At 40.6% G+C, this 14,715-nt stretch overlaps 1 protein-coding gene across 1 annotated transcript in view; it reads left to right on the forward strand.

Annotated features, from left to right (window-relative positions):
• LOC115171674 (rho GTPase-activating protein 17) overlaps positions 1-14,715 on the forward strand; it is a gene marked incomplete in the record, with an annotated part of 46,680 nt that overhangs the window by 4,971 nt on the left and 26,994 nt on the right. Inside the window, 1 exon segment of the mRNA XM_029728698.1 lies at positions 12,073-12,112. Coding sequence (XP_029584558.1) covers positions 12,073-12,112 — 40 coding nt within the window.

Raw genomic sequence — 14,715 nt, forward strand, 5'->3', positions numbered from 1 at the left:
TGTTATTCTGTCTCTCACTGTTCAAATAAACCTACCATTAAAATTATAGACTGATCATTTCTTTGTCAGTAGGGAAACGTACAAAATCAGCAGGGGATCAAATACTTTTTTCCCTCACTGTACCAGTCTCAGAAATTGCAGCCCAGATAAAGGCTTCACAGAGTTCAAGTAACAGACACATCTCATCATCAACTGTTCAGAGGAGACTGTGTGAATCATGTTCGAATTGCTGCAAAGAAACCACTACTAAAGGACACCAATAATAAGAAGAGACTTGCTTGGGCCAAGAAACAAGAGCAATGGACATTAGACCGGTGGAAATTTGTCCTTTGGTCTGGAGTCCAAATTTGAGATTTTTGGTTCTAACTGCCGTGTCTTTGTGAGACATGGTGTGGGTGAACAGATGATCTCTGCATGTGTAGTTCCCACCGTAAAGCATGGAGGAGGAGGTGTTGTGGTGTGGGGGTGCTTTGCTGGTGACACTGTCAGTGATTTATTTAGAATTCAAGGCACACTTAACCAGCATGGCTACCACAGCCTTCTGCAGCGATGCACCATCCCATCTGGTTTGGGCTTAGTGGGACTATCATTTGTTTTTCAACAGGACAATGACCCAACACACCTCCAGGCTGTGTAAGGGCTATTTGACCAAGAAGGAGAGGGATGGAGTGCTACATCAGATGACCTGGCCTCCACAATCCCCCGACCTCAACCAAATTGAGATGGTTTGGGATGAGTCGGACCACTGTGTGAAGGAAAAGCATCCAACAAGTTCTCAGCATATGTGGGAACTCCTTCAAGACTGTTGGAAAAGCATTCCAGGTGAATCTGGTTGAGAGAATGCCAAGAGTGTGCAAAGCTGTCATCAAGGCAAAGGGTGGCTATTTGAAGAATCTCAAATATAAAATATATTTTGATTTAACACATTTTTGGTTACTACATGATTCCATGTTATTTCAGAGTTTTGATGTCTTCACTATTATTCTACAATGAAGAAAATAGTAAAAATAAAGAAAAGCCCTTGATTTAGTAGGTGTTCTAAAACTTTTGACCGGTAGTGTACGTACATACATACATACATGCATGCATACATACATACAGTGGGGGAAAAAAGTATTTGATCCCCTGCTGATTTTGTACGTTTGCCCACTGACAAAGAAAGGATCAGTCTATATTTTTAATGGTAGGTTTATTTGAACAGTGAGAGACAGAATAACAACAAAAATATCCAGAAAAACGCATGGCAAAAATGTTATAAATTGATTTGCATTTTAATGAGGGAAATAAGTATTTGACCCCCTCTCAATCAGAAAGATTTCTGTCTCCCAGGTGTCTTTTATACAGGTAACGAGCTGAGATTATGAGCACACTCTTAAAGGGAGTGCTCCTAACCACAGCTTGTTACCTGTAAAAAAAGACACCTGTCCACAGAAGCAATCAATCAATCAGATTCCAAACTCTCCACCATGGCCAAGACCAAAGAGCTCTCCAAGGATGTCAGGGACAAGATTGTAGACCTACACAAGGTTGGAATGGGCTACAAGACCATCGCCAAGCAGCTTGGTGAGAAGGCGACAACATTTGGTGCGATTATTCGCAAATGGAAGAAACACAAAAGAACTGTCAATCTCCCTCGGCCTGGGGCTCCATGCAAGATCTCACCTCGCGGAGTTGCAATGATCATGAGAACGGTGAGGAATCAGCCCAGAACTACACGGGAGGATCTTGTCAATGATCTCAAGGCAGCTGGGACCATAGTCACCAAGAAAACAATTGGTAACACACTACGCCATGAAGGACTGAAATCCTGCAGCGCCCGCAAGGTCCCCCTGCTCAAGAATACATATACATGCCCGTCTGAAGTTTGCCAAGGACCATCTGAATGACTCAGAGGACAACTGGTGAAAGTGTTGTTGTCCGATGAGACCAAAATGGAGCTGTTTGACATCAACTCAACTCGCTGTGTTTGGAGGAGGAGGAATGCTGCCTATGACCCCAAGAACACCATCTCCATTGTCAAACATGGAGGTGGTAACATTATGCTTTGGGGGTGTTTTTCTGCTAAGGGGACAGGACAACTTCACCGCATCAAAGGGATGATGGTAAGAACCTCCTTCCCTCAGCTAGGGCATTGAAAATGGGTCATGGATGGGTATTCCAGTATGACAATGACCCAAAACACATGGCCAAGGCAACAAAGGAGTGGCTCAGGAAGAACCACATTAAGGTCCTGGAGTGGCCTAGCCAGTCTCCAGACCTTAATCCGATTAGAAATCTGTGGAGGGAGCTGAAGGTTCGAGTTGCCAAATGTCAGCCTCAACCTTAATGACTTGGAGAAGATCTGCAAAGAGGAGTGGGACAAAATCCCTCCTGAGATGTGTGCAAACCTGGTGGCCAACTACAAGAAACGTCTGACCTCTGTGAACGCCAACAAGGGTTTTGCCACCAAATACTAAGTCATGTTTTGCAGAGGGGTCAAATACTTATTTCCCTCATTAAAATGCAAATATTTTTATAACATTTTTGACATGCGTTTTTCTGGATTTTTTTGTTGTTATTCTGTCTCTCACTGTTCAAATAAACCTACTATTAAAATTATAGACTGATCATTTCTTTTTAAGTGGGCAAACGTACAAAATCAGCAGGGGATCAAATACTTTTTCCCCCCACTATACATACATACATACATACATACATACATACATACATACATACATACATATATATATACATACATACATACATACATACATACATACATAAAGTGAATAGGCTGTAATTTGGGATACACACAGTGTAGACAGACATGTGCATGCTGCCACCCGCTTTTGGCAGAACTACTACTCTACTCCACTCTCACATTCCTGTGGGCCTGCTGCCAGTGGGACTGCCTGGTAGGCCTACCAAACAAAAGGCTTTTCACAAAAACAGTTGGCAGAACACAGGAGTTGCATGAGGAGTGATTTATGCAGGAGTTTGTTGTGAACTCTGAGTATCTATGAGTATCACAAACTAATATGAATGAACATCTCAAACTAAAAGTAGTTTTGATGAGAGTGGTGAAGAGAAACCTTTTGATCAATGCAGAAAAGTATGTATTACGCATACCTACAGGTAATATAGTGACCAGGGAAACAAAACTCAAAGTAATACTAATACATTTTAACCCTAACTTTAAGTCCTAACTTTTAGTCCTAACTTTTAGTAGAAAACAAAAATGCTTTTTCCAGAGTCGATGGGGACTATGTGGAGGGTGGTGTACTAATGGTGTAATGATTCATATCAATCTTCCCTCCGTATGTCACCACCCTGGTGATGAGGGCCTCTCTGTCTGTCTCCGGAAAGGACAGGCGGGCCAGGCTGGGGCATGGGGAGGTTTTGTCCAGTAAGCGTTTCCATGCTTGGTCAGCCAGGAGACAGCATGGTGCTGTGGACGTCACTGAGCTACACTGTCGTAAATAAAAAAGGAGGAAGGAACCACTGTTTGGGTTTAGTCATACTGTAGTCTCGTTCCCAGCCCTGTCTTCATAGTAACGCCATAACCCTGCCAAGCTAGGCTAACGTCTGTACCATTAATACTCTTTTGGTAGTCAATGCTAGTCCTATTGAATTAATAGGCTCAATAGTAGTGTGTTTATTGAAGTGATAATGCCCTCGAAGCCGGTGTTTGGAGGATACAAACCGTGCCAATATATCCTCCAAACACCGGCATTGAGGGCATTATCACATTTATACAATGGGTTACCAACGTATTCAAATAATTATATTTTCATCCCCCAAAATATTTGTATGAATTTATTCATACAATTTCATCCTTCCACGAGATATAGTCCCGACACAAATCTAAGTTTGCTGGTTGTTCGTTCTATCGGTTTGGTTGCCGGAGACGCGACCCAGTCGCAAAGTCTTTTTGTACTGTATCTATGTACGCGACCCAGTCGCTAAGTCTTTTTGTACTGTATCTATGTACGCGACCCAGTCGCTAAGTCTTTTTGTACTGTATCTATGTACGCGACCCAGTCGTTCATTCTAAATGTTCCAAATGCAAACGTTCTTATCCCTTGATTGCTAGCTAGCCAACTACGGCTAATTTACAGTCACGGCAAACAGTGAAATCAGAATACTAGCAAATTAGCTTCATTTGCATTTGTTTAAGCTGTTTTCCAGTTAAATTTATTTGGATACATCCATAACAATGAGCTAATCTAGGTCCAAAATGCTCCTAAACAGCTTCTAACCCCAAGCCATAAGACTGCTGAACAAGTAATCAAATGGCCATCCCCCCTTTATTTTTACACAGCTACTACTCGCTGTTTATTATTTATGCATAGTCACTTTACCCCTACCTACATGTACAAATGACCTCGACTAACTCACTTCCAACCCTGTGTCTTCATAGTAATGTTATACGCCTTACAAGAGAGGCTAGTCATTCTGTTTTGGTACTGTAGTTATATAGCTAGTCATTCTGTTCTGGTACTGTTGTTATAAAGCTAGTCATTCTGTTTTGGTACTGTAGTTATAAAGCTAGTCATTCTGTTTTGGTACTGTAGTTATATAGCTAGTCATTCTGTTCTGGTACTGTAGCTATATAGCTAGTCATTCTGTTCTGGTACTGTAGTTATAAAGCTAGTCATTCTGTTCTGGTACTGTAGTTATAAAGCTAGTCATTCTGTTCTGATACTGTTGTTATAAAGCTAGTCATTCTGTTCTGGTACTGTAGTTATATAGCTAGTCATTCTGTTCTGGTACTGTAGTTATATAGCTAGTCATTCTGTTCTGGTACTGTAGCTATATAGCTAGCCATTCTGTTCTGGTACTGTAGCTATATAGCTAGTCATTCTGTTCTGGTACTGTAGCTATATAGCTAGTCATTCTGTTCTGGTACTGTAGTTATATAGCTAGTCATTCTGCTCTGGTACTGTAGTTATAAAGCTAGTCATTCTGCTCTGGTACTGTAGTTATAAAGCTAGTCATTCTGTTCTGGTACTGTAGTTATAAAGCTAGTCATTCTGTTCTGATACTGTTGTTATAAAGCTAGTCATTCTGTTCTGGTACTGTAGTTATATAGCTAGTCATCCTGTTCTGGTACTGTAGTTATAAAGCTAGTCATTCTGTTCTGATACTGTTGATATAAAGCTAGTCATTCTGTTCTGGTACTGTAGTTATATAGCTAGTCATTCTGTTCTGGTACTGTAGTTATATAGCTAGTCATTCTGTTCTGGTACTGTAGTTATATAGCTAGTCATTCTGTTCTGGTACTGTAGCTATATAGCTAGTCATTCTGTTCTGGTACTGTAGTTATAAAGCTAGTCATTCTGTTCTGGTACTGTAGTTATAAAGCTAGTCATTCTGTTCTGGTACTGTAGTTATATAGCTAGTCATTCTGTTCTGGTACTGTAGTTATATAGCTAGTCATTCTGTTCTGGTACTGTAGTTATAAAGCTAGTCATTCTGTTCTGGTACTGTAGTTATAAAGCTAGTCATTCTGTTCTGGTACTGTAGTTATAAAGCTAGTCATTCTGTTCTGGTACTGTAGTTATAAAGCTAGTCATTCTGTTCTGGTACTGTAGTTATAAAGCTAGTCATTCTGTTCTGGTACTGTAGTTATAAAGCTAGTCATTCTGTTCGGGTACTGTAGTTATAAAGCTAGTCATTCTGTTCGGGTACTGTAGTTATAAAGCTAGTCATTCTGTTCTGGTACTGTAGTTATATAGCTAGTCATTCTGTTCTGGTACTGTAGCTATATAGCTAGCCATTCTGTTCTGGTACTGTAGCTATATAGCTAGTCATTCTGTTCTGGTACTGTAGTTATATAGCTAGTCATTCTGCTCTGGTACTGTAGTTATAAAGCTAGTCATTCTTCTCTGGTACTGTAGTTATAAAGCTAGTCATTCTGTTCTGGTACTGTAGTTATAAAGCTAGTCATTCTGTTCTGGTACTGTAGTTATAAAGCTAGTCATTCTGTTCTGATACTGTTGTTATAAAGCTAGTCATTTTGTTCTGGTACTGTAGTTATATAGCTAGTCATTCTGTTCTGGTACTGTAGTTATAAAGCTAGTCATTCTGTTCTGGTACTGTAGTTATAAAGCTAGTCATTCTGTTCTGATACTGTAGTTATAAAGCTAGTCATTCTGTTCTGGTACTGTTGTTATAAAGCTAGTCATTATGGTACTGTAGTTCTAAAGCTAAAGCAGGCGGTGGCGGGGGAGGGGGGGGGTTGGAGGATGGGTTTAAAACTCGACACACCAAAAGTCCATTGCTGGCGGGGTCGGCAACAGGCGGCTGTAAAATCACCACGAATTCAGCTTAAAAGTAGTTTAATTTAGGAATTAAGTTCCTAAGAGACATATGTGATTCATTCTCAATGTAATTCAAGGTATGAAATGATTGTTAAAGCCGGCCCATAGCTGAGTATACCCGTATTAATTTAGGCTTGATTAGTTTTACTATAGATATGTTCACATAACCCTGAACGAAGACCTTTAAAGTGTTCCATTCTCGTTTCCAGTGAATGAATTAGGGTATTTCTATTTCACCAGAGTGGTAAAGCTGTAGAACACCTCCCACACTGTGCCTATGGTCTGGTGAAAAACTGCTGGAATACTCATCATGTCTGTGATACAGTAAATCAAAGATTGTAATGTAGTTTGCAGACCTGAGTCAATGGGAGGTCACTGCGTGTGTGTGTGTGTGCGTGCTTGTGTGAAGGGGGGTTGTATGTGTTTTGCGTGTGAGTAGCCTACAAGTGCGTATTTTTTTGTGTGTATTTGAGCACACTCGTGTATGTGTTTATATTTAAAATATATTTGTGTGTATGTGTGTAATTGGCCTACACGTGTGTGTGTGTGTGTGTGTGTGTGTGTGTGTGTGTGTGTGTGTGGGGAGGGGGGGGGGGTGTACTTGTGTGTGAGTAGCCTATGTGTGTGTGGAGGGGGGAGTGTACTTGTGTATGTGTGTGAGTAGCCTGTCTGTGTGTGTACACCAGTGCATGTCTGTTTATATTTATCTGTGTATGTGGTGAGCCTATTTGTGTTACAGGTTAGCATAGTGATAAGAGCATCAGCAGTTATTTCCTACACTTGTCAAACTGCAGCAGTATGTTACTGGCTAATGTGGTCAGTCTGTTTTGCATTCCTTTCCTCCATATCTTAATTTCTGTTACCGAGCTTAAAGTATGTGTAGTATACTGCAATAATAACACTGTTGCTATGTATTAGCTCTGAGGACATAGCAGCTCTGAGAGACAGTACTGCATCACCAAATATGTAGACCACAGTGTAAAGAGTTGTTGAATATGTAGACCACAGTGTAAAGAGGTGTTGAATATGTAGACCACAGTGTAAAGAGGTGTTGAATATGTAGACCACAGTGTAAAGAGGTGTTGAATATGTAGACCACAGTGTAAAGAGGTGTTGAATATGTAGACCACAGTGTAAAGGTGTTGAATATGTAGACCACAGTGTAAAAAGGTGTTGAATATGTAGACCACAGTGTAAAAAGGTGTTGAATATGTAGACCACAGTGTAAAAAGGTGTTGAATATGTAGACCACAGTGTAAAAAGGTGTTGAATATGTAGACCACAGTGTAGAGGTGTTGAATATGTAGACCACAGTGTAAAGGTGTTGAATATGTAGACCACAGTGTAAAGGTGTTGAATATGTAGACCACAGTGTAAAGAGGTGTTGAATATGTAGACCACAGTGTAAAAAGGTGTTGAATATGTAGACCACAGTGTAAAAAGGTGTTGAATATGTAGACCACAGTGTAAAGAGGTGTTGAATATGTAGACCACAGTGTAAAGAGGTGTTGAATATGTAGACCACAGTGTAAAGGTGTTGAATATGTAGACCACAGTGTAAAGAGTTGTTGAATATGTACACCACAGTGTAAAGAGGTGTTGAATATGTAGACCACAGTGTAAAGGTGTTGAATATGTACACCACAGTGTAAAGAGGTGTTGAATATGTAGACCACAGTGTAGAGGTGTTGAATATGTAGACCACAGTGTAAAAAGGTGTTGAATATGTAGACCACAGTGTAAAAATGTGTTGAATATGTAGACCACAGTGTAAAAATGTGTTGAATATGTAGACCACAGTGTAAAGAGGTGTTGAATATGTAGACCACAGTGTAAAGAGGTGTTGAATATGTAGACCACAGTGTAAAGAGGTGTTGAATATGTAGACCACAGTGTAAAGAGGTGTTGAATATGTAGACCACAGTGTAAAGAGGTGTTGAATATGTAGACCACAGTGTAAAGAGGTGTTGAATATGTAGACCACAGTGTAAAGAGGTGTTGAATATGTAGACCACAGTGTAAAGAGGTGTTGAATATGTAGACCACAGTGTAAAGAGGTGTTGAATATGTAGACCACAGTGTAAAGAGGTGTTGAATATGTAGACCACAGTGTAAAGAGGTGTTGAATATGTAGACCACAGTGTAAAGGTGTTGAATATGTAGACCACAGTGTAAAGAGGTGTTGAATATGTAGACCACAGTGTAAAAAGGTGTTGAATATGTAGACCACAGTGTAAAAAGGTGTTGAATATGTAGACCACAGTGTAAAGAGGTGTTGAATATGTAGACCACAGTGTAAAGAGGTGTTGAATATGTAGACCACAGTGTAAAGAGGTGTTGAATATGTAGACCACAGTGTAAAGAGTTGTTGAATATGTACACCACAGTGTAAAGAGGTGTTGAATATGTACACCACAGTGTAAAGGTGTTGAATATGTACACCACAGTGTAAAGAGGTGTTGAATATGTAGACCACAGTGTAGAGGTGTTGAATATGTAGACCACAGTGTAAAGAGGTGTTGAATATGTAGACCACAGTGTAAAAAGGTGTTGAATATGTAGACCACAGTGTAAAAATGTGTTGAATATGTAGACCACAGTGTAAAAATGTGTTGAATATGTAGACCACAGTGTAAAGAGGTGTTGAATATGTAGACCACAGTGTAAAGAGGTGTTGAATATGTAGACCACAGTGTAAAGAGGTGTTGAATATGTAGACCACAGTGTAAAGAGGTGTTGAATATGTAGACCACAGTGTAAAGAGGTGTTGAATATGTAGACCACAGTGTAAAGAGGTGTTGAATATGTAGACCACAGTGTAAAGAGGTGTTGAATATGTAGACCACAGTGTAAAGAGGTGTTGAATATGTAGACCACAGTGTAAAAAGGTGTTGAATATGTAGACCACAGTGTAAAAAGGTGTTGAACCACAAGAGATAAATAGGCTTGATTAGGTCTTTGCTGGTGCATGACTGCTGTACCACCAAACCCACAACCCCTCAGTTTATCCATAACCATGTTGCATTGAAACTTACCCCCATAACGGAGTCTCTTCAGCAGACACTGGCTAACATGTTCCAGTGACTGGATGGGTAGATAACCAACCTAATAGACAGAGTCTCTGTAACAATGTCGTGGGGCTCAATACGTGGATAAGATAAATAAAGAGGAAAATATATCTAACTAACCCAAGTCTATATGTAACCATTACTGAGCATATTATTAAGATGGTAAGCTGACATGAAGCTAAATGGAATGACCTGAGAAGTGGATGTATGGGGTTGTTGGGACTCTGAGCCGATTGGTCTGATCATCTTTCTACATGTTTCATTTCTTATTCAGTGTTAAAGTCTCTCTTCTCCCAGGGTCCTGACTGTAGCATTGCAGTCAAGATGCCTATTCTTAGAATAATGCCTGCTAGCTCAATGCAGCTATTCTAGCTCAAATCAATGCTAATTCATTATAGATTTTTGCTCAGCTCATAGCCTCCTACCTCCCCAGGCCAACCAATGACCATGTCTTCTCAGTAACGTGGATATTCTGGTTTGACCTGCCATTTGTCTGGTCTAGATGATATCAGGGCTTGATTTACCTGGCCTTTACAGATGAAGATATATCCATCCCTAGTCTCTCTGGTTGATTATAAACTAACTTCACCAATTAAAGGGATAGTTCAGCGATTTAACAAAAGCCAAAGTGTAGATTTCAGTCACTCCTTGTCCATAGACTGCTTTCAAGGTAAGGGAGCAAATATGTAAATACATCAAATCGCTGAACTATTCCTTTTATAAAATTCTGCTACTTTCAGTGGGATAGATCATAGACACAGTTTCTATTTGTTGTACTGTATTCCAGCGGTACCATTTACAGTAAAGCAGGGGCTTGGTACAGTAATGTGCAGTATAGGGTAAGGTATTATTTCAGTGCGTTACAGCAGTATTAGGTAATAGATGTTGTGTGTGTGTGAGGGGGTTAATTGATCCCAATGAGCTTTACTGTAGGTGGTTGGCCCAGACTCCAGTAAGAGGAGAGTGTCCTCTGGGGAAGATGGTATGTGTGTGCCTGTACGTGCACACGTGTGAGTGGGGAGGACCTAATTTTCTGTAGCCATCCTGCTGGCTCAGCAGTATCAGAACCCTCTAAATGGTGAGCAAATGATCACTTCACTATCAGAACCCTCTAAATGGTGAGTTAATGATCACTTCACTATCAGAACCCTCTAAATGGTGAGCTAATGATCACTTCACTATCAGAACCCTCTAAATGGTGAGCTAATGATCACTTCACTATCAGAACCCTCTAAATGGTGAGCTAATGATCACTTCACTATCAGAACCCTCTAAATGGTGAGCTAATGATCACTTCACTATCAGAACCCTCTAAATGGTGAGCTAATGATCACTTCACTTCCCAGCACACTTTAAGTCTGGCTTTTGTTAAGTGCTGGGAAAATCTAGTGCTGGGACCACCACTCCACTGGATTAAAGGGAACTGTGTGTTATTACAGATGTAGGGATAGGTCTATGGAGAATATTGGCTGTTCTTTTTTTCCACAGTGAATGATGGTGTTAAGATTGGTAGGCTGTGTTTCCCAAAAGGTGGATCAGGAAGATCAATATGGGTTTCTCTTGCACCTGATTCGTTGTGGCTGAATGCTAGATTGCGTCGACGAACAGTTTTTGCTTATTGGGTCTCAAGAACGTTTGAATGGCTTTAAGTCTGTCACAGTGCCAAGAAGACCTTTGAAACCACAGCTGTATGGGATAGTGCATTTTGGTTTTGGAATGATGTCAGTAAACTCTCTCCACTCTACTCCTCTCTCTCCTCCAACACACTAGCTGACTGGTGGGTATTACATGTTTGAGACATCAACAGACCTCTCACCTCCTGCTGTTGCCATAACAAAGGCTGGAATTCAGGAAACAGGAAGTGTGTATTCTAACAGGCCCTCTCCCTGGAAACAGCCAGAAGCAGAGGTGTGGAGTGTTGGTGTGTATGAGTGAGTTAGGTCTACTTGTGATGTTTGTTGTGCAGGGTAGTCCAGGGTGAGTTTCCTGAAAGCTTTATTTCTCTCGTCGACCCAGGCCCAGACCACTCATAGTATAGCAGAAACTATTTTGTTGCTGTAGGCTGCGTTGTCTAGAGAAATAAAGTGCAACGTTACCTATGACTTGCCCCTAATCAGTAAGACAGGTTAGTCTTCATTACCTGTCGTAGTAATGGCTCATAGATGGAGAAGTAGAGACACTCGCCAATCTCTGTTTGTTCTCTTTTCACTGCAACTTTACTCTTGCTAAGTTGAAATGAAGTGCAGTGGAGTTGCAGGCTTACAGCACCACTATAGTACCACAATAGTTCAGTCATTCCTGGAATTGCATTGTTTTTTTAATCAGTAGAGGAGTCTTATAAACGGTGAGAGAGTGTGATCTGGCACAACTCTGACACAGGCCCTGCACTAGAGTTGGGCTCAGTTGTGCTTTCCATACCATATGATATCTTAAATACCACCATGTTGCAGGTAGAAATGCAAAGTATAGAACTGACACCATTCTCTATTCTTTACAACAGAGAAGCGTTTCTGTAGCCTGGTTGAACCAGACTGAACGCTGCACTGACCATTGTTTCTGGTGAGCGCACAGCTCAGTCTGGTTTAACCAGGCTAACATTTCTGATCTACACACTACACTTCTATTGGAACTCTCTGTAATGAATAAGCCCTATTATGTCTGCCTATCTGACCTTTGACCTCCTTATGTGTTTTCCTCCACAGAGCCGAGAAGACTGAGGTGCTGAGTGATGACCTTCTACAGGTGAATATTATTATTCTGTCTCCTGCTTCCACTTTATACTCAGTCACAGCAGCCTTAGACACTGTCAAGTCAAATGCAACCATTAGCATACAGTATGACTTGTGTTGACTGGATGGAACATGTGATGACTTGTGTTGACTGGATGGAACATGTGATGACTTGTATTGACTGGATGGAACATGTGATGACTTGTGTTGACTGGATGGAACATGTGATGACTTGTGTTGACTGGATGGAACATGTGATGACTTGTGTTGACTGGATGGAACATGTGATGACTTGTGTTGACTGGATGGAACATGTGATGAATGGTGTTGACTGGATGGAACGTGATGAATTGTGTTGACTGGATGGAACATGTGATGAATTGTGTTGACTGGATGGAACATGTGATGAATTGTGTTGACTGGATGGAACATGTGATGACTTGTGTTGACTGGATGGAACATGTGATGTCATGGGGAAAAGGTCTGGTGCTGCACAAAAGGAGTAATTTAATTTAGTGAACCTGTGATTGTTTCTGAATTAAATAATACATTGCCTTGTAAACTTGTCTTGCCAAGTTGGCTAAAGCAGAACCGTTTGTTTCAAGCCGTGTTATCATGTTTACAGTCTACCTCCATCATCATAACCCCTCCTAGCAGAGAGAGATGCAACATGAGTCATTTAGTGATGAGGGATTTAGTCAAAGTACACACACAAAAACACATCCTGTCTTTTTTTGGTAAGAAATCTTGACTCTGGTCTTGAAGCAAGGCTGTTGGCAAGGGTTTGTTGTTGGGTCTGGTTTTCAGTGATGCGCTGCCAGGTGCGATGTGTGAGAAAGCCAGTTACCATGTTTTTCCAATCAGAACAGACCTTGGCAGCTTGTTTTACTCCAGAACACATACTGTGTCATGATGTGCCAGGGAGAACAACATGGCAGCTGAATGAAGTGACTGAGTGTATGTTAACTGAGAGGAGGAGAGAGAGAGTGTTAACTAGAGGTCGACCGATTAATTGGAATGGCCGATTAATTAGGGCCCATTTCAAGTTTTCATAACAATCGGAAATCGGTATTTTGGACGCCGATTTGGCCTATTTTTTACATTTTTATTATATATATTTTTTTTTAGACCTTTATTTAACTAGGCAAGTCAGTTAAGAACACATTCTCATTTTCAATGACGGCCTAGGAACGGTGGGTTAACTGCCTTGTTCAGGGGCAGAACGACAGATTTTTACCTTGTCAGCTCAGGGATTCAATCTTGCAACCTTACGGTTAACTAGTCCAACGCTCTAACCACCTGCTTTACATTGCACTCCATGAGGTTACGCGAATGCAGTAAGAAGCTAAGGTAAGTTGCTAGCTAGCATTAAACTTATCTTATAAAAAACAATCAGTCAATCATAATCACTAGTTAACTACACATGGTTGATGATATTACTAGTTTATCTAGCCTGTCCTGCGTTGCATATAATCGCTTAGGTACACGTTGCTCCAACCATAAACATCAATGCCTTTCTTAAAATCGTTGTGAACTGTGAAGACTATTTCTTCCCAACAAAGACAGCCGACTTCGCCAAACGGGGATGATTTAACAAAAGCGCATTTGCGAAAAAAGTACAATCGTTGCACGACTGTACCTAACCATAAACATCAATGCCTTTCTTAAAATCAATACACAGAAGTATATATTTTTAAACCTGCATATTTAGCTAAATGAAATCCAGGTTAGCAGGCAATATTAACCAGGTGAAATTGTGTCATTTTGCGTTCATTGCATGCAGTCAGGGTATATGCAACACTTTGGGTAATTTGTCAGAATTTTACATAATTATGACATAACACTGAAGGTTGTGCAATGTAACAGGAATAACGTTATGTTTTCGAGATGATAGTTTCCGGATTCAACCATATTAATGACCTAAGGCTCGTGTTTCTGTGTGTTATTATGTTATAATTAAGTCTATGATTTGATAGAGCAGTCTGACTGAGCGGTGGTAGGCAGCAGCAGGCTCGTAAGCATTCATTCAAACAGCACTTTTGTGCGTTTTGCCAGCAGCCCTTCGCAACGCATTGCGCTGTTTATGACTTCAAGCCTGTCAACTCCCAAGATTAGGCTGGTGTAACCGATGTGAAATGGCTAGCTAGTTAGCGGGTCCGCGGTAATAGCGTTTCAAACGTCACTCGCTCTGAGACTTGGAGTAGTTTTTTCCCTTCCTCTACATGGGTAACGCTGCTTCGAGGGTGGCTGTTGTCGATGTGTTCCTGGTTCGAGCCCAGGTAGGAGCGAGGAGAGGGATGGAAGCTATACTGTTACACTGGCAATACTAAAGTGCCTATAAGAACATCCAATAGTCAAAGGTATATGAAATACAAATCGTATAGAGAGAAATAGTCCTATAATAACTACAACCTAAAACTTCTTACCTGGGAATATTGAGACTCATGTTAAAAGGAACCACCAGCTTTCATATGTTCTCATGTTCTGAGCAAGGAACTTAAACGTTAGCTTTTTTACATGGCACATATTGCACTTTTACTTTCTTCTCCAACACTTTGTTTTTGCATTATTTAAATCAAATTGAACAGGTTTCCTTATTTATTTGAGGCTAAATTG

This window comes from Salmo trutta, chromosome 32 (genome assembly GCF_901001165.1).
Source record: "Salmo trutta chromosome 32, fSalTru1.1, whole genome shotgun sequence".
NCBI classification, from domain to species: Eukaryota; Metazoa; Chordata; class Actinopteri; order Salmoniformes; family Salmonidae; genus Salmo; species Salmo trutta.